At 37.3% G+C, this 17,926-nt stretch overlaps 3 protein-coding genes and 1 long non-coding RNA gene across 5 annotated transcripts in view; 2 read left to right on the plus strand and 2 right to left on the minus strand.

Annotated features, from left to right (window-relative positions):
* LOC137239267 (myb-like protein U) overlaps positions 1–6,353 on the plus strand; it is a 170,527-nt gene extending 164,174 nt beyond the window's left edge. Inside the window, exon 4 of the mRNA XM_067764368.1 lies at positions 6,257–6,353. The gene's annotated coding sequence lies outside the window, so the exon portion shown is untranslated. The remainder of the gene's footprint in view (positions 1–6,256) is intronic.
* LOC137239273 (uncharacterized) overlaps positions 1–17,392 on the minus strand; it is a 186,366-nt gene extending 168,974 nt beyond the window's left edge. Inside the window, exon 1 of the long non-coding RNA XR_010949314.1 lies at positions 17,143–17,392. This is a non-coding gene — a long non-coding RNA (uncharacterized lncRNA). The remainder of the gene's footprint in view (positions 1–17,142) is intronic.
* Positions 1,175–4,013, minus strand: ND-49 (NADH dehydrogenase (ubiquinone) 49 kDa subunit). Its single transcript, XM_067764366.1, has 6 exons — positions 3,753–4,013; positions 3,395–3,519; positions 3,223–3,332; positions 2,955–3,156; positions 2,707–2,894; positions 1,175–2,024 (listed from the first exon to the last, which is right to left on the minus strand). Exons 1-6 carry the CDS (start codon positions 3,857–3,859, stop codon positions 1,335–1,337), a joined length of 1,422 nt encoding a protein of 473 aa, XP_067620467.1. The 5' UTR covers positions 3,860–4,013; the 3' UTR covers positions 1,175–1,334.
* On the plus strand, positions 6,460–14,767 carry fs(2)ltoPP43 (female sterile (2) ltoPP43). Of its 2 annotated transcripts, XM_067764370.1 has the most exons (4): positions 6,460–6,831; positions 6,910–7,355; positions 12,533–12,729; positions 14,335–14,767. In XM_067764370.1, exons 1-4 carry the CDS (start codon positions 6,610–6,612, stop codon positions 14,541–14,543), a joined length of 1,074 nt encoding a protein of 357 aa, XP_067620471.1. In that variant the 5' UTR covers positions 6,460–6,609; the 3' UTR covers positions 14,544–14,767. The 2 variants fall into 2 exon arrangements, with proteins under 2 accessions (XP_067620471.1, XP_067620472.1); XM_067764371.1 differs by lacking the exons at positions 12,533–12,729; positions 14,335–14,767 and adding an exon at positions 7,843–11,606.
* Positions 17,393–17,926: the final 534 nt, after the last annotated feature.

Below are 17,926 nucleotides of genomic sequence, written 5' to 3' on the forward strand. Positions count from 1 at the left end.
AAACCGTTTATATTTCGTTAAATATTGGGAAATGTAAATACAAAACTTTTTAATACCTTTATAAAATTTGAATTTCTATTTTCCCATACATCCTCATTCGTGTTGTAAATAACGCTCGCAAAATAATCTAAATAATAGACAGTTAGGCCATTTAAATTTTTTTTAGGTCGCAAACGCAGAATATAAATAAAATACTTAACACAATTTATCTCGGAAGAGATCTAGGCCAAGCTTCTCATACAATCTGCGTCGTGCTCCTACATTAATTTTTCCTACAAATTGGTGGGATGGGACCTACATGTTTTATGCCGACTCCGCACGTCATCTGTATGGTAGAGGCATTTTCACTGATAAGCTTTTCATGGCAGAAATACATTCGGAGTGTTTGCCAAATCACTGCCGGGTGGCGACCCCGCTTAAAAAAACTTGTTTTCTATATTTTCGATGTTGTTGTTTTTTTTTCTGCCCAGGAGCACGCTACCACCACACCACGGCGGTCGTTACTAAAATTAATCTGACGAAAATACGGGATTAATATATTCCCGGCGAGATGTATCAAATTCGATGCAAAATGCGGCACGTTTAAACTGAACCTACATATGTATATACATATATGTACATATAGCAATTGCCATACAATTTCGTAGAACATGACAATGTTAAAAATGTCAGTTAAAAGCATTAGAACTAGTACCATATCGTAATGGGACAGTTCTGCGCTAGTTCGGAATTTGTGCGATTCGCTGCTGTAATGTGTCGGTTTTAAGCTTTTTTGCAATCTTCCTCTAAAGGCATCGGTTAAGATAAAATGGGAGAGCATCCTTTATAAAAATTTTGTTAAGTGTCCTTTTCCAGAATTTGCTCGTTGCTTAGTAAAGTAAACCAGTCCTCTGTTCTCAGCGATAATTGACTCAAAATTTCTAGCACCAAGGGAGATCAGTCTGCTACAACAACAAGTCTTTCTCCACCTAATTGGCGGTCTTATCTTTCTATGGTGTCAAATTATGGAGACTGGGAATATTTTCCGGTGTATTTATTTATTTCCAACAGTTGTAAACCGGAAAAATTCACCAAAAAACCGCATTGCTTATCTGTTTAACTTTTAAATAACTATCTTCTTTTTTCAGTGCCAAGCTTTTCTTTTTCTCTTAATTTAATGAATTGAACAAATGAGTTATGAGTGAGAGATATTCATGTTTTTAATTAACTCTGTTTATTACACTTTTGTTTCACAAATATGTTCCAAAAAAACACAATTATCCCTTTATTATTTTATATTGACTATTTTATGTGTATGTATGTATGTACATATATATACGCGCATGTGTATAAATTTATCGATCAATCTCGCCAAATACAACATCCAATGTACCAATAATCGCTACAATATCAGCCAACATATGTTGTTTGCCAATTTTATCAAGCGCTGCCAAGTGCGCAAAACCGGGTGCCTTAATCTTGCAACGATACGGACGGCTTGAACCATCGGATACCAAGTAAACACCAAATTCACCTTTTGGTGCTTCGATAGCCGTATAAGTTGCGCCTGGCGGTACCTGGTAACCCTGAGTGAAGAGCTTAAAATGGTGTATAAGCGCCTCCATTGAAGTCTTCATTTCACCACGTGATGGTGGTGTTATTTTAGCATCATCCGTTTTAACTTCACCCGCAGGCATTTGATTCAAACATTGATCAATAATGCGTAGCGATTGACGCATCTCCTCAACACGACACAAATACCGATCATAACAATCACCTTTAGTGCCAATTGGTACATCAAAATCAACCAAATCATAAGCATCGTATGGTTGTTGTTTACGCAAATCCCATTTTATACCGGAACCACGTAACATAACACCACTAAAACCATAATTTAAAGCATCTTCGGCTGAGACAATACCGATATCTTCTGTTCGTTGAACCCATATACGATTGGTGGTGAGCACATCTTCAACTTCGTCTAAACGTTCGGCGAATTTTGAGGCAAACTCGTAAATGTCATCCATTAGGCCGAGTGGCATGTCCTGAAAAGAAATACTTTTAATTAAAATTTGAAAACGTGAAAGATTTTTGTTAATATTGCATGACATTGAAAATATCGTTTTATAATATTCACACAATTTTTACACCTCTTAATCTTGAACCCCGTTATCAATATATTTTATTCGCCTTTTGCAGAAGGGGAAAGCAGACTACTCAGACTCGAATTGCCCTGGATATGGTAAAAGGTTAAACTCTTACTTATCCAGCGTCAACCCCGACACATGGATTATGTATGACCTACAAATGCGTTGCGTTTTACACCTTGCATGGTTTGAGAAAGATGCCCTATCAGTAACGCTGCAGACATACCTTGCTATGTCATTCTAGAAGCTCAATGCGATATTCATATTTAGGTTTGAGCACTTGGAACACTACCCCGGTGAGCAGTTCGTTAATTACTTTGAAGATATAATTAAACAAAAACGTTTCGAATCCGCAAGTGGTAGGGCATTCATCCGTTTTCAAGTACAGAATTGATAATCATGAAAATTGCAGTGTACATACATACATAGATAAGATCGGATAAGATTTCGCTTACACGATTTAATTTTTTACAAAGTTATCCCTAGCACCTTTAGTGAGTTTTGTGTTAAATTTTTTTTTTTTTTTAATTTGCAAACACGGATGCAGTTTTCTTAAGAGTTCTCACATCAAAATGCATACCAAATAGACGCCACCCGGTCTTATATATGCTGCATGCATGCGCGCACCGGAAACACGTTCATAAAATTCCATCATTTTCTCACGTTCCTCAAAGAGCCAAAAGAATGGTGTAAGCGCGCCGACATCCAAGGCATGTGTACCGACTGCCATAATGTGATTAAGAATTCGTGTAATTTCGGCAAATAAAGCTGGAATTATGACAATGTTTATTTAAACAATTTCCACTTTTAATTCTTCAAACAACTTACTACGTATGTATTTAGCACGGAGTGGCACCTCAATATTAAGCAACTTTTCTATGGCTAAAGAATAGCATTGTTCATTACACATCATGGATACGTAGTCAAGACGATCGAAGTATGGCAATGCTTGTGTGTAAGTTTTGTATTCAATTAATTTTTCAGTACCACGATGTAGCAAACCAATATGAGGATCAGCCCGCATGACGGTCTGAAAGATGATTTATTGTTTTTTTGATTCAGTGAATAAACAAAAAATATTCAAAGCTCTCATTACCTCACCATCCAATTCTAATACCAAACGTAATACACCGTGAGCAGCTGGATGCTGTGGTCCAAAATTGAGTGTCAAATTTCGCACAGATTTTTCTACAGGCAACACTTTACCTACACAAAAAAGGATAGAAGGTGAAAAAGAAGAGCACTCAAAATGAAAAGGCTGCACTTACCATTCCAAGGCGGTAATTTCAAATCAACAGTATTCTCATCGGGATACATGACCGGCCCACGGAATTGGCTCATAAACTCGGGATCGGGATACCATTTTGCAGCACCTCGTTTTTGTTGCTTATCGCTGAAGATAAATGAGGGTATTGATATATTAATCTAATGTAACAATGTAATTTTAGATGCAAAACACTACATCATTATCCTTCCCCTCTGCACATTGGATATTGATTATGTAAGCCCACTCACTTTTTGTTGCTTTAATCAGCGTGAAAAATATCAATTTATTGCATATTTAGCCAGTATACATGCTCCATTGTATTTCACACATGCTTCCTATATTGGCAATATTTTTCTTACCTGCCTGATGTAGATCCGATTGCAGATAAAGCTTGTGGTCGCATCATCTGTAATCCTGCAGTGGCCGATCGTTTCATGAAAACATTCATTGTTGAAAGCGCCATCATTACACAGTTCGTTCTGGTTTATATAGTGCTGCCTTAGTTATAGCTCGAGAGGATTAAACGCGTCCACTTTAGTGGAAAGATAACTTTGTTCTATTAAATACTGGCTTGAACAACCAGCGCACGTAACAAAGCAACAACAACAGCAATTCAGGCGAAATGTCACAATTGAAGTTTTGGAACTGTCATACTAGTTTTCGCTTGATTTGGAAGTACTTGATTTAATTTCTCCGCTATGGTGTTAGTAAACGGTTGAAATTATGTGGGATTAACATAGAACTTTTTGACGCGTTTACGCTTTGTACGCTTCAAACTAAAAGTGCAATGCGTTTCATTAGTATATTATGGCGCAGTCAAAGCGAAGCATAGTGATAATAACTGTTTCGGCACTGTACTATATGACTTTTTTCCCATATTTCATCAACTTTGTTGCTGTATACAGCTTTGTGAAGTGCATGAATTATGGCCAAGCCACAATGAAGTTTTTCATGTAAATGCGTTTAACGCTTAGAAGTAGATTGTATGTATTTTTAAGGAGAGCGGCAGATCGAGAGACACTAGCGCCGTCTGATATGGAAAAGTAACCAACTTCCCATTTTTGTTGCAGGCAAAGCATCAAGAAGAATATTGTGCTTTGTAGTGCTGCTAGTTGTGCTCTTAGCTGAATGGTGCGGGGATATTAAGTGGCGCGAAATATAGCAACAGCGTCGCGCAATTTTTGCCTACTTTTTCAGTTGCTGACGCAACGTGTGAATTGAATAGGCTTACCACAAGGGTCGGTATTAGCACCAATCCGGTTCAAAATTTACATAAACGATATATCATCAGCACTGAAATATAGTAAAATCAGGTTGTTTGCAGATGATGCGCTACTTGAAGTAAATAAACGGACATTTCAATAGCAAGGAGCAAAATGCTAGAAGATTTGGACTCATTGTATAGGTGGCTTTGCATTAATAAACTCAAGCTTAACGTTAACAAAACTAAGTTCATGGTTTTATCTAGGACGACCAATAAAGAATCACTTAATTTAGACCTAAAAATAATGAATACGAGCATTGAGGATGTCAAAGTATTTAAGTACTTAGGGATCCTGATTGAAAATAAACTGAGGTTTACGGATCATATTGATTATATTGTTGCCAAAATGGGCAAAACAATTGGATTTTGGAAGAGGTCATGTAAACTTATTAGTAATAAATATAAGTTAAACGTTTATATATCCATCATAGAACCGCACTTCTTATATTGCCCTACAATATTCTTTATTGCCAATGAAACACAAGTAGACAGGTTACAAATTATTCAAAACAAAGCTATGAGATTTATATTGAAAATGAGGTACGACACTTCCATAAAGAGCATGATCGATTCACTAAACTGGTTGAGTGTGAAACAGTTGATATTTTACCATAGTATGAAATTTATATTTTATATCAAGCATGGCAAATTACCAGCCTACCTAAGTGAAAAACTTGTTTATGTGAATGAAACCCACTCTTACATAATCAGGGGAAATAATAATTTTAGATTGCCTCTTTCAAAACAGAAAAGGACAAGCAAAATATATTTTACAAAGGCTTGAAATGTTTTAATGAACTACCTAATCATGTTCAAAATTGTCAAAACTTAAGCACTTTCAAAAAAAGTGTATTAGAATATTGCAAAACCCTTCAAATAAGATAAAATATTTGTATCACGTCTATTCCTACAAAAATAATGAAACAATAATATATTATAATTAATTATGTTTACATAAAAGCTGGTACAGGGAGGATTGGAAACACGTACTTTCCAACCGTCCGATAAGAGTGGCTCTTTCTGCTGAGCTGCTATCTTTTGGGTTGACCGGAATCAAATGCATTCCGACAGCATAAATACTAAAACTGTGTAATCATACGTCTTGGAGTAGGGCAGGATTGAGAACACGTTCCTTCCAACCTCCCAATGAGATGACTCCAAGACTCGCCCGTTGGACCACCAGTTCCCGTGCTGATCGGAATCTCATGCATTCCGACACCCCAAATTCTAGAAATCCTATTATTATTAAAATGTACTTTTAAGCCCAAAACGTAGATTATTACAAATTATAACGCCGTAATAATAAATAAATAATAATAATTGATTCAAAAGAATGCATGCAAAAGACATTTGGTCCCGTTTCATAATGCCATGTAGCCTTAAAGCGGAGTCATTGGTACCGTTTGTCGTATCGCTGTAGTCGTATTCCTAATGTAACCCTATACGATACAATGTTATCGATTAATTATGCCTTAACCTAAAAACGGGAAAATTTCATAAAAATGAAGAAAACGCGAAAAATTACAAACAAATTCCACAAAAAATAAGTCTCCTAGTCATAACGTAAATGAATAAAATCTACAACTCAAATATTTTTAGGTTATGGATATGGCGAAAAACCAAAAACCAATTGGTTAGCTATGATACCGTTACGACCTTAGCGTTACGATATGGCACCAATAATTCATTACATTGATTCCCATAAGGTTGGTCGAATCAGCTGTTATAAGGTTACCGATACCACACCTATGTCTGCAGCTTTATCTTAAATTCACAAGCTCGCTATACATTAACTTGGCAGCACTAACAATGGGAAAAGTGGCACATTTTCTTTGTCGGAATTTCTTTACCTTCTCGTGTTTTTCGCAGATTATAATTCTAAAAAGCGAAAAACTGAACAAAAATTCAATAAACTTTTGAATAACATAAAATACTAAGTTAATATACTAAATATGCCTGCAGTTGTGCGCATAAAACGTAGAATAGATGAAGAGCCATTGAGTGCATTTATATTGAACAGCAAAAAACGACGCCGTTTAGATGATTTGGAAAGTGTGGACCCCGTAGAAGGGGCTGCGGGTATTGATGTTGGAGCAGGCGGTGATGGAGGTGTTACTGAGAAAGACGATGAAGTTTCAACTATACTCAAATTCGCAGGCACGATACAGGAGCAGGTTAGTTTGAGTAGCGTACATACTATTTGAATAATTTTCCACTGGATATAACTATAATATTTATTTGTGTTGTTTTAGGACAATAGCGCAACCACACAATTGGCTCGTCTCACCAAAGAGGCAGCCAAAGAGCTTGTCCAACAGAAGTCCATCAGACAACCAACGAATCACACAGAACGTGCCAGACAGGAAATGCGTCAAGCTTTGCATGAAAATCGTTTCCGCGTTGTAAATTGCATGCGCACAACACTTGATGATACAGATGCAGAAGAAACTGTAAAAGAAGTAACAATTGTGGATATTGAAAAACAAGATGGGGGTGGACTAGCGCCTACGAATCAAACAAATGTATCAACACAAAATGCAACGGAATCGCAACACAGTGCCGATACCACCTATGAGGAAGCACAATTCCAAAATCAACAAACGACTGATTCCGACACAGGCTATGTGTATGACTTGTATTTGCCAGAAAATGAATGGCAAATTGAATCTGGAGATATGATGGACGATAACTATTTAAGGTTGGTTTTGCATATCGAACAAATATTACTCACGAGTCGTTTCATTTAGATCAGCATACAATTAAAAGTACAAACAAGCAAATAAAAAGTAATAATGAATATGAGCGAATATGTGCAGGGTGTTGGTGTATATACTGATATCTAATATGTGTATGTATGTTTTTTTTTTTGTATGCGGAGTAGGATAGATTGGCCGATAATGGTAAACTCATTTAAATGCATATGCACCTTTAGTTGAAATTTGAACATCAAATAGGTTAAACTATAATATGGAATTGGAAAGCAAAACTAATACAATTTAAAATTCTAATCATATGCATTTTAATTATATTGCCTTGTACATACATTACGCATATATTAGCGATCTATTACATACATACATATATATTACTGCAAATAAAATATTCAATAGTAATACATATGTACATAATATATATATGTACATATGTACGCAATGTATATTGATGCAAATTGTATGTTTACTAAGGTTACACTATCCGTTTAATTACTACCACAACAACAATTGCTACAACTACTTCTATTGGTAATTGATGAGAATGTAAAAGAACATAAAAATATAAATGCGACAAATAATGCATAAATAAAAAATTGCTTGACAACTGAACAAATATACATATGAAGCAAAGGATAAGGCAGATAGCTTAACGATACAATTACTATAATATTAAATAAAACAATATAGAGCACTACGACAGCAGCTGTATATCAAAAGCAATTGTACGCAGCCTAAACATATGTAGTGGCAATTGGTTAGCGATGCAGCAGTCAACAGCTTCCAAGCAAATGCAAGTGAAGTTAGAAATAATTTAAAATAATATAAATTAAGTGAAACGCATGACGCAACAATATTCATATTTATGCCTAATTTTTCTAGTACACAAGATGTTTTTAATTTTAATTTCTTAAGAACAATGCGAATTCTGTACCAGTTGGTATTTCAAAAGTTGATTGCTTCTTTTTGAATATTTTCCATACAACGCCTTGTACAAAAATAGGACAGTTAATCGCAATCAATGAACATTTTCTTTTGGTTTAGCATTCTTCTGCACGGCGAATTGGTTGAATTCGCTTTGCCATCACCTTCACCATCATTTGCCTTGCGTAAGAATAAGGTTTAATTTGGAAAGGAAAATAAAAATTATAATGTAAGCGTATCAGAACATAGATCAAACGAAATTAGGAAAATTCAACTAAAGCGAATGTGTGCAAACGAGCATACTTACTTAATTGGCGCTTAACCGTCAACGGTTATGGCCGTCCAACAAGGCGCGCCAGTCGCTCCGCCAACCGGCGCCAATTGGTCACACCAAGGGAGTTTAAATCGTTTTCCACCTGGTCCTTCCGACGGAGTGGGGGCCGCCCTCTACATATGCTTCCATGGCCGGGTTCCGATAGAAACACTTTCTTGGCCGGAGCATCATCTTTCATTCGCATAACATGGCCTAGCCAGCGCAGCCACTGCGTTTTAATTCGCTGGACTATGTGGATGTCTGCGTATAGCTCATACAGCTCATCATTAAATCTTCGGTACTCGCCATCGCCAACGCGTAGAGGTCCATAAATCTTTCGAAGAACTTTTCTCTCGAACACTCCCAAAGCCGCTTAATCTGCTGTTGTCATGGTCCATGGTTCTGCCAAATATAGCAGGACGGGTACGATAAGTGACTTGTAGAGTATGATTTTCGTTCGCCAAGAGAGGACTTTACTTTTCAATTGTCTACCTAGTCCAAAGTAGCATTTATTGGCAAGATTAATTCTTCGCTGGATTTCAGTGCTGATGTTCTTGCTAGTGTTGATACTGGTTCCCAAATAAACGAAGTCTTTTACTATTTATTTAAACAAGCATAAGAGACTGTAATTAGATTCGATTAGATGACTGCATGGCCGACTAATTTTTTCTTTTCATAAAAATGTATGAAACCGAACACATACTATGCTACAAAATTATACTATATGAAATTGATCTTTGCTCAAAACCTTTTGCAGTGTGACCAGCACTTACAGAGATTGTTATCAGTTGTATGCTACATGCTTCATACGTTAAATTGTTTGTTATTATTATAATCCTTTTTTGTTTTTGTTTGAGAGAAAATGATATAAATTTGAAAGTGCGATTTTTGCACCTTTCACCGCACAACGACATGAGCAAAAAAAAAAAAATAAATTTTTTATCGCTTATTTTAAAACAAAACATCGTACATAAACTATAGTTGGAGTTATAATTCTTAACTTACATAGATGTTTTTTGAGATGTTTCGCAGGTTATATTTAGGATTCATGAATTAATTACCACATTCAAAATCTGCATTTTGGACTCGTTTAGGGAGTTTGCTGTAAAAAAAAAGATCCACTAACTTGCAAAATTATTGCCACAGTTGTTGTTGTAGCGATAAGGTTGCTCCCGAAGGCTTTGGGGAGTGTTATCGATGTAATGGTCTTTTGCCGGATACAGATCCGGTACGCTCCGGTATCACAGCACCATAAGGTGCTAACCCGACCATCTCGGGAACGATTTATGTGGCCACATTAAACCTTCAGGCCATCCCCTACCTCCCCACCCCCCAAGTTCCATGAGGAGCTTGGGGTCGCCAGAGCATCGTCTGTTAGTGAAACAGGATTCGCCGCGGATAGGTGAGATTGACAATTGGGTTTGGAGAAGCTGGCAACCTGAAAGGTTGCGCTACACAGCCCCTTGAATCTGGTATTTTAGTCGCCTCTTACGACAGGCATACCTACCGCGGGAATATTCTGACCCCCTAACCCGCTGGGGTACCACAGTAGGACACACAATTTAAAGACCTTCAGTGAAATATTTTTAAGTATCAATAAATCAGATTGATACCAAAATATACGCTTTTGTTTCTTTTAGTAAGGAGAGCAATTGCTTTACATTATTTAAAATAGTGCTGAATGCAATCATTTTGGTACTGTAGTTTAATACATATTTTCATTCAATATGCGATTATTGAACATTTTGAATAATTAATTAGTCGCACTGTTGTAATAAAAGGCCATTATTCTCAAATAGTAAATAAATAGATATCTCTCTCATAATTAGCGAAGAAGTCTCTCAATCAAGTCTTACCGCATTTAAATCAATAATTAGTAAAAAAGCAGAATGCACTCTCTAACTGCTCTGACTATTGTTTAAGTTTACCTTCATAATGTTTAACCTTAATATTACAAATTACACAAACACCCACAACATTTTGACCAAAATGAAATAATATTTTTAGTTATAAGTTAAAAAAATTATGCTATGCTAAGTATATTTTTGTAATATGCCTTACATTTATAGTAAAAATTCTGATCAATACATAACAACCCAGAAATGACTCGTATGTTTGTATGGTAAATGCGAGGCGTTTGCGTGGTTGAATAAATTATCCTACTATATTAAGTTTTTTTATATAATGAGATACATACATACAACAATGCCTATCTCCAGTAGAGTATGAAAAGGGCGTAACTCTGAAAAGTTCAATATTGTATATGAGAAAGAAAATGGTGCATAAAATATTTTTTTTTTATAATTTTTTATAAATTTTGTTTATTTGCAGAAGCATTTATTCGAAAGTAGAAACAAAGTACCATGATTTCAAAATAAAGATACGCCCTTTTCATACTCTCAGCATGTATTTTGAGTAACTGAAAATAAATACTTGGTTTTAAACAACCAAATACGCATAAAATAGAAAACAACCTTAAAATTAAGCTACAAAACACCATACGAAACAGTTTAAAAATAGTAATAAAACAACCTTTCAATAATCACTTATATTTAAATACTAAATACATACATACATTCATTGCATTGAAACACATGCCGAAATGGCGCAAACTTTAAATTAAATTTAGCATATCGCTGATTTACTTCAATAGTGGCATAACTCAAAAAACACAATTTTCCAGGAGAGCCATGCAAAGATTTTAACTGCTATATGTTGCGTATATAAAGGCATATTTTCATTTTTATAGCACGTGGTAAATTTTTAACGGATCACAAAAATTTTTTTATACAACATAGATCATGATACTGGGTACGTTTATATGTTATTAACTCAAAAGACATGGTTTTTGAGTTATGACACTATTGAAGTAAATGAGCGATATATAAATGTAAGCAATTGTTTACGTTTTCAAATAAGTTTGATGGCGTTTTTTTTTTAATAAGCAAATGATTTAATAAATAAAAATGCATTAAAAATACATATATTTAACATTAAAAAACATGTTTTATTCGTTAAGCGAATGGTATGCGCACGGTGAGGATTCTTTGGTTGTGCCAAGTTTTTATTTTCGTTTACTTAAAAAAAAATGTATGTTTTACTCAAATTTTTGTTTTTAGTTTTTTTGTTTGTTTGTTGTGATGTTGTTGCCTAGAAACTCTAGCAATACGATGCCCTGTTTCATAATGGAATTGAAAGAGCTAGTTTAACGACTGCACTATTTATCAGTTTGGATGAAATTCCACATTTTGGGCTGATCCGAGTTATCTGCAGATTTAATAAGAATCTTAGAGGCGCTTTTCAACCCCGAGTCAGATAAAATCAATGCAAAATATTAAAGGATAACCGATTTCATGATTCAAAATTCAGTGTAAACCTGTTTAATCGATACCATTCCAAAATTGACCTTCAATGGGTTGATATGCGCAATGCAAAGCTTTATAGCTTCAAAACTTCTGCAACCTAATTGTCAAACTCACCTTATAGCAACTTTATCCGTCACTAGCAATGGTGCGAGTCAATTCTAACCCTCTTGGTATAATTCTGACCTAAAGGTAAGCCTTCAATGAGTTCAATGACACGAGGACAGTCTCCCTTGTGCTCGGTCTGGGCGTTTTGCGCACAGGTGGTGCTATACATTTTACCAAATACTTTCTGATGTGTGTCCGATTGCGGATCCACGGAGCAATGTGGGAGTAGTACGCTTGTCTTTGCCACTGACGAGAAATGAGAGGTAAATCTGCTACTAGTCTGCCGGCATAGACGACCGTTTGTTTCAATGGCTCGTTTTCGGATATGCAGTATGCGAAGTACTGCAGAAAATACGTATTGACTTCAATTCCTGGAAGTAGATCTCATAAAAGATGTCTAGCAAGTGTACACTCTTTTATATAACTATGGTCGTTATTGTTCTTTTTTATTTAACAGCGTTCGTCCCTACGATGATCTTGTTTACGAGGACCATTTCAATGACGATGAAGGCGAAGACTCGGATGACTCGAATAATGAAAATTACTATACCAATGATTATCCCGATGAGGATGATGACAATGAAGATTATTTAGATTCATATGACCATGGAGATATTGAAGCAATGGCTATGGGTGTACGACACATGCGTGTGGGTAAGTATAATGAAATTGTGATCCGAGATTTTCTAAAAGCCTACGCTAATGTGTTGCTTTTGGGGAGTGTTATCGGTGTTTATGTCTCTTTGTCGGACACAGATCCGGTACGTCCCCGAAGTGCTACGGCACATCTTCGATCTTGATAATATAACATGTAGTTAAATTAAATATATCCAGATTTTGTAGTGAACCACCCACAAGTGTCTTGCATCCCGGTACGACATGAACAACCTCTTATATACTCCATGAAACAAACTGATCGAGCACCAATGTCGTTGTGGTTCAATTAAATTGCATTGAAACTTAACGTTCCCTGGAACTTCCTTTAGATGATTTGTCCTTAGAGGTTATTTTTCACGCGGGAGTTAAGCTAGTACCAAAAGGTGCTAGTACCCGCTAAACCTTAAGGCTGAGTTTTTGAAGTTACAATAACAACGAATATGAAATATGAAATATGAAAGGATGAGAGCTCATATGGACTGTTGAACTGAGCACTTTGTTAATGTATGGCACGGAAAGGAAAATATTTCAGTTTAAAATAAAAAATAGTATCTAATATATCTCCGTGGAGATTATGGCGGAGACACATCCAATTTGCGTCGTGCTCCTTTTTTAATTTTTCCTAGAACTTAGCGGGACGGGACCTTTATGTTGTATGCCGACTTTGTACCGCATCTGGAAGGTTCAATGTGGTCATATTAAATCGTTCCCGAGATGGTTGGGCTATCACCTTAATGGCGCTTGTTATGGCAACGTACCCGACAATATTCGTCGAGAATTGTCTTTATCGCTACAACAACAAAAACAAGCGATGAATGGGAAGAGATTCAAGGGGTTGTGTAGCGCAAACTTTTCCGGTTGCCAGCGCAACATATAGCTTCTCCAGACCCAATTGTCAACCTCACCTTCGAGCGGCGAGTCCCGTTTCACTAACAGACGAGGCTCTGGCGACCCTAAGCTCCTCATGGAACTTGGGGTGTGGAGGGAGGGATGGCCTGAAGGTTTAATGTGGCCATATAAATCGTTCCCGAGATGGTCGGGCTAGCACCTTAATGGAGCTGTGCTACCGGAGCGTACCGGATCTGTATCCGGCAAAGGACCATCACATCGATAACACTCCCCAAAGCCTTCGGGGACCAACTTTATCGCTACAACAACAAAAACAACATGAATGGGGAGACTGTTAGAGTAAATGGAGCTCAGTAGCTTGGGAATATCTACCTAATCACAATAGAAAATATTTAGGACTAAAAATTGTCTGGGTCGAGGGGATCTGCTTGTCTGGCAGGAAACGGACGATGCTAGAAATAGAACCTACTGAGTCCCGGTGGCAAATTACAATATATCTTTGGAGTTATATGCTTTGGCTTAGTTAATCTAATGCTAGGCTGGCACCACCTCTATAACCGACATTCTTATGAATACATGCAATTTTAACGAAAACATATGTAATTTTAAACATGGCTCTATCCGAATGGACTATAACACAATCGACAGTCCTACCTAGCTGCCCCAGTGTAACCTAAACTATGGGTCCGTACGCCAATTTTAGAGTGACATTTTCGTACTTTTGATATTCTCATTCTGATTTTTTATTTCAAGGCTCTCATGAAGGTTACATTCATACTATCGATGCGGATGGATCCAGTGTTTCGGAATATGAGGACTCATCTGATGATGAAGACTTCGTTTATGGTCAACGTACTGAGCGTGGGCATGCCGGCAGATTTGGTGGCGATACTGATGAAGACGACGATGATGATGTTGATTATTATGATGCAGGTGGCAATAGCGATGATTCTGAAGCCTAAGTCGTCGTACGCATGTCGATATATCACAATCTTATTTAATTCAATAAGATAATTATGGAAATTCTTTTTTAAAAAGTTTTTGAATACGCTTTTATTAATTTATCGGATATTTCTTTGGGTTTTTTATTCTTTTTTTACAAAAATACAGACATTTGCTGGTAAGACCATACCTAATGAATATAAAACTTTATATAGATGTGAATAAATGAATATGCCTACATAAATATTCGTTGAATTGGTGTAGTGTTTTGATAGGAAGTTATTGTACAAGGCGGTCGGGAATGGATTAAAAGACTAAAAATTATTTTATTAGCGTAACGACTTAGACGCACAGTTCCCACGACAATTGCGGCCAAGCAATTTGTCGTTCCCGATCATCTCTATCCCTCCTGCTTGTTGCGATAGACACTACCCGAAGGGTATGAGTAGTCTAATAAATGATTATGGTCCTTAGCACAATCAAATACTAGCCTAACTAGATACCTGGGAGTGATTTGATATGACCATGTCGAACCTTATAGCTATGTGGCTTTTAGTAAGAAGCGACTAAAAGCCGTCTGATATGCCTACCCCGGTTAATATTCGAAATCCTTAACAAACGGGGAATTAATGCACCCACCACCCTTAACTCTTAAGGAGGGCCTAAACTACATTGAAGGGATTGCACCAGTGACAAGATGCCTGTTCTAGCAATTGCTTAAGACCCCCAGCGGGTTAGGGGGTCAGAATACACCCGCGGTAGGTATGTCTATCGTAAGAGGCGACTAAAATACCAGATTCAAGGGGCTGCATAGCGCAACCCTTTAGGTTGCCAGCGCAATATATAGCTTCTTCAAACCCAATTGTCAACCTCACCTAACCGCGGCGAATCCTGTTTCACTAACAGACGAGGCTCTGGCGACCCCAAGCTCCTCCTGGAACTTGGGGGTGGGGAAGAAGGGATGGCCTGAAGGTTTAATGTGGCCACATAAATCGTTCCCGAGATGGTCGGGCTAGCACCTTAATGGTGATTTTTACCGGAACTTACTGGATCTGCGTTAGACCTATGAAAGGTTTTGATACGGTCAACCATGGCACGTTACTGCAAGACCTGGAAGGGTCTACCCTTCCCCCAAGTCTTAAAAGGTGAAACGTAAATTATCTGGGTGGCCGCAGGCATCGGTGCAATTTAGAAACGATCAAAACCAAGAAGAATCAAACAAGGGGTGCCACAGGGTGGTGTCCTATCCCCACTTATTTAACTTCTACATATCAATGCTATACCGATCTAAGGTAACCGGTTCACCAAACGTCAGTTATAACACAACGCACCACACCATGGTTCAACTATCTGTACAATAACAAAATATGTCTGTTCATATTGTCAAAATTTGTGTATTGGTGTTGGTGCGAATGGTATGGAATGGAAACATAAAACTTAGCAGTTTTTGTATGTGTAAGAAAATGTTGCAGCAATTCTATACGACAGCATGACACTGCTAATACGCGTCCAAAAATATCGAGAGAGGTGTCAAACGACACGACATCAACATTAATAATCCGCAACCGGAAAAGAAAAATTTTACGTCGTTCAAAAGATATTAACGAAAAACCGAAAAATTACCCACTGGTCCCTCCGAAAGGGGGGTGGTATCCTAGTATTTTTGCGCAGAACACCTTTCTGCGTTGGCGGCATTCGGCCGCGCTTATAAAAAATTACCCTGGGTGTTGGACCCACCCACCGGTTTGGAGACCAAAGCTATATCCGCGTAAAACACTTATGTTAACAATTTTTTTTGTTGGTAAAACAACATTACAACAACCAACTTCAACTGCAAATATCTCCGGACAGAGATAAAATTTTTCTTTTCCGTTTTCGGATTATTAATACTGATGTCAATACGCGTCTTTTGACATTTCTCTCGATATTTTTAGACGCGTATTAGCAATGTCATGCTGTCGTATAGAATTACCAATGTTGCCAATGTTGGGTTGGTTTCATTTTGAGTTTACCATCTCCTTTTGACAATCCCATCGACCATGCAATGAAATAAATAAAATCAGCTGATGTGATGTGCCAACCATATAATTGAGCCATGGCACCACACCAACACAACAAACGACAAATATTTATATGGTGAATTTCTTTCCATAGAGCATGGTTAGTTGCTTTGTAAATGCAGCAGACAAAGGTGAAAATAATTTTGGTGTAATAAGAAGGATATAATTTTGCACTGCATTAAAATTGACAAAAAGTAAAATATTTATTGTTTTAAACAAAGGTGAAGTGAAAAAGAAAATGTTATTACAAGTGAAATATGCATTTTGTATGTGAAGTGGAAAAATGAACGTACCAGCATACAGAAAAGGTACGCATCAAAACCTAAAATAAGACATGTGCATGTATGTATGGATGAAAAAAAATTTGTGCAGGCTCCTGCATGAGGGCATTGCCTGCTGTATGTTGAAAATTTTGGGCCATTTCTTGTTATTTGGAGGCTGCACCGATTAGCTGTCTTCTTTTTTGTGTCCGGGACTAGATTATTATTTACTCATTTCACCTGTATGTAAGTAGTTTCTGCAACCACCACCGTACAATTTGGTGAAAATATAGAAAAACTTTGGTAATAGTCTAGTTGAGGGGTCGACTGCTAATACGCTACCAAAAATATCGAGAGAGGTGTCAAAAGACGCGTCTTGACATCAGTATTAATAATCCGAAGGCGGAAAATAAAAATATTAACGCGTTCAAAAGATATTAACGAAAAACCGAAAAAAGACCCGCGGGTACCTCCGAAACCGGGGGTCGGATCCATAGTATTTTTGCGCAGAACACCTTTCGGCGTTGGCGGCCTTCGGCCGCGTTTATAAAAAATAACCCTGGGCTACGCCATGCCACGTCCGGGTGTGTGGTTTAACCGTGGCTACCGCCACGGTGATGCACAATTTTTTTGGTGGGTACAACACAACAACAACCACTTGGAAATCGCCAACTTCAACTGCAAATATCTCCGGAGAGAGATAAAATTTTTCTTTTCCGCCTTCAGATTATTGTTCTCGAGGTTTATACGCGTCTTTTGACACCTCTCTCGATATTTTTGGTAGCGTATTAGCAGTCGACCCCTCAACTAGACTATTACCAAAACTTTATGCCCCGACGTCAGGAATGTTTTGGAAATTCTATACGACACTGAATACACGTTCAGAAATATCGATGGCTGGAGGGGGGAGGGGGGGGGTGGTGTCAAAAGACGCGTTTTGATCCCAGGACTACGAATCCGAGAGCGGAAATTGAAAATTTTATTTCTGTCAAAAGTTAATTCCAAAAAAAAAAGAAAAATGGCCCAGGAGCACTCCGAAACCGGGGGTGAGATCCATAGTATTTTTGCGCAGAACGCCTTTCT

Source organism: Eurosta solidaginis, chromosome 2 (genome assembly GCF_040869045.1).
Source record: "Eurosta solidaginis isolate ZX-2024a chromosome 2, ASM4086904v1, whole genome shotgun sequence".
NCBI classification, from domain to species: Eukaryota; Metazoa; Arthropoda; class Insecta; order Diptera; family Tephritidae; genus Eurosta; species Eurosta solidaginis.

Coding starts and splice junctions, on each gene's coding strand:
- ND-49 (XM_067764366.1), bottom strand. CDS start 3,859: ATGATGGCGCTTTCAACAATGAATGTTTTCATGAAACGATCGGCCACT. Junction 3,333..3,394: donor GAAATTACCGCCTTGGAATG/GTAAGTGCAGCC, acceptor TTTTTTGTGTAG/GTAAAGTGTTGCCTGTAGAA. Junction 2,895..2,954: donor CCGTGCTAAATACATACGTA/GTAAGTTGTTTG, acceptor TCATAATTCCAG/CTTTATTTGCCGAAATTACA.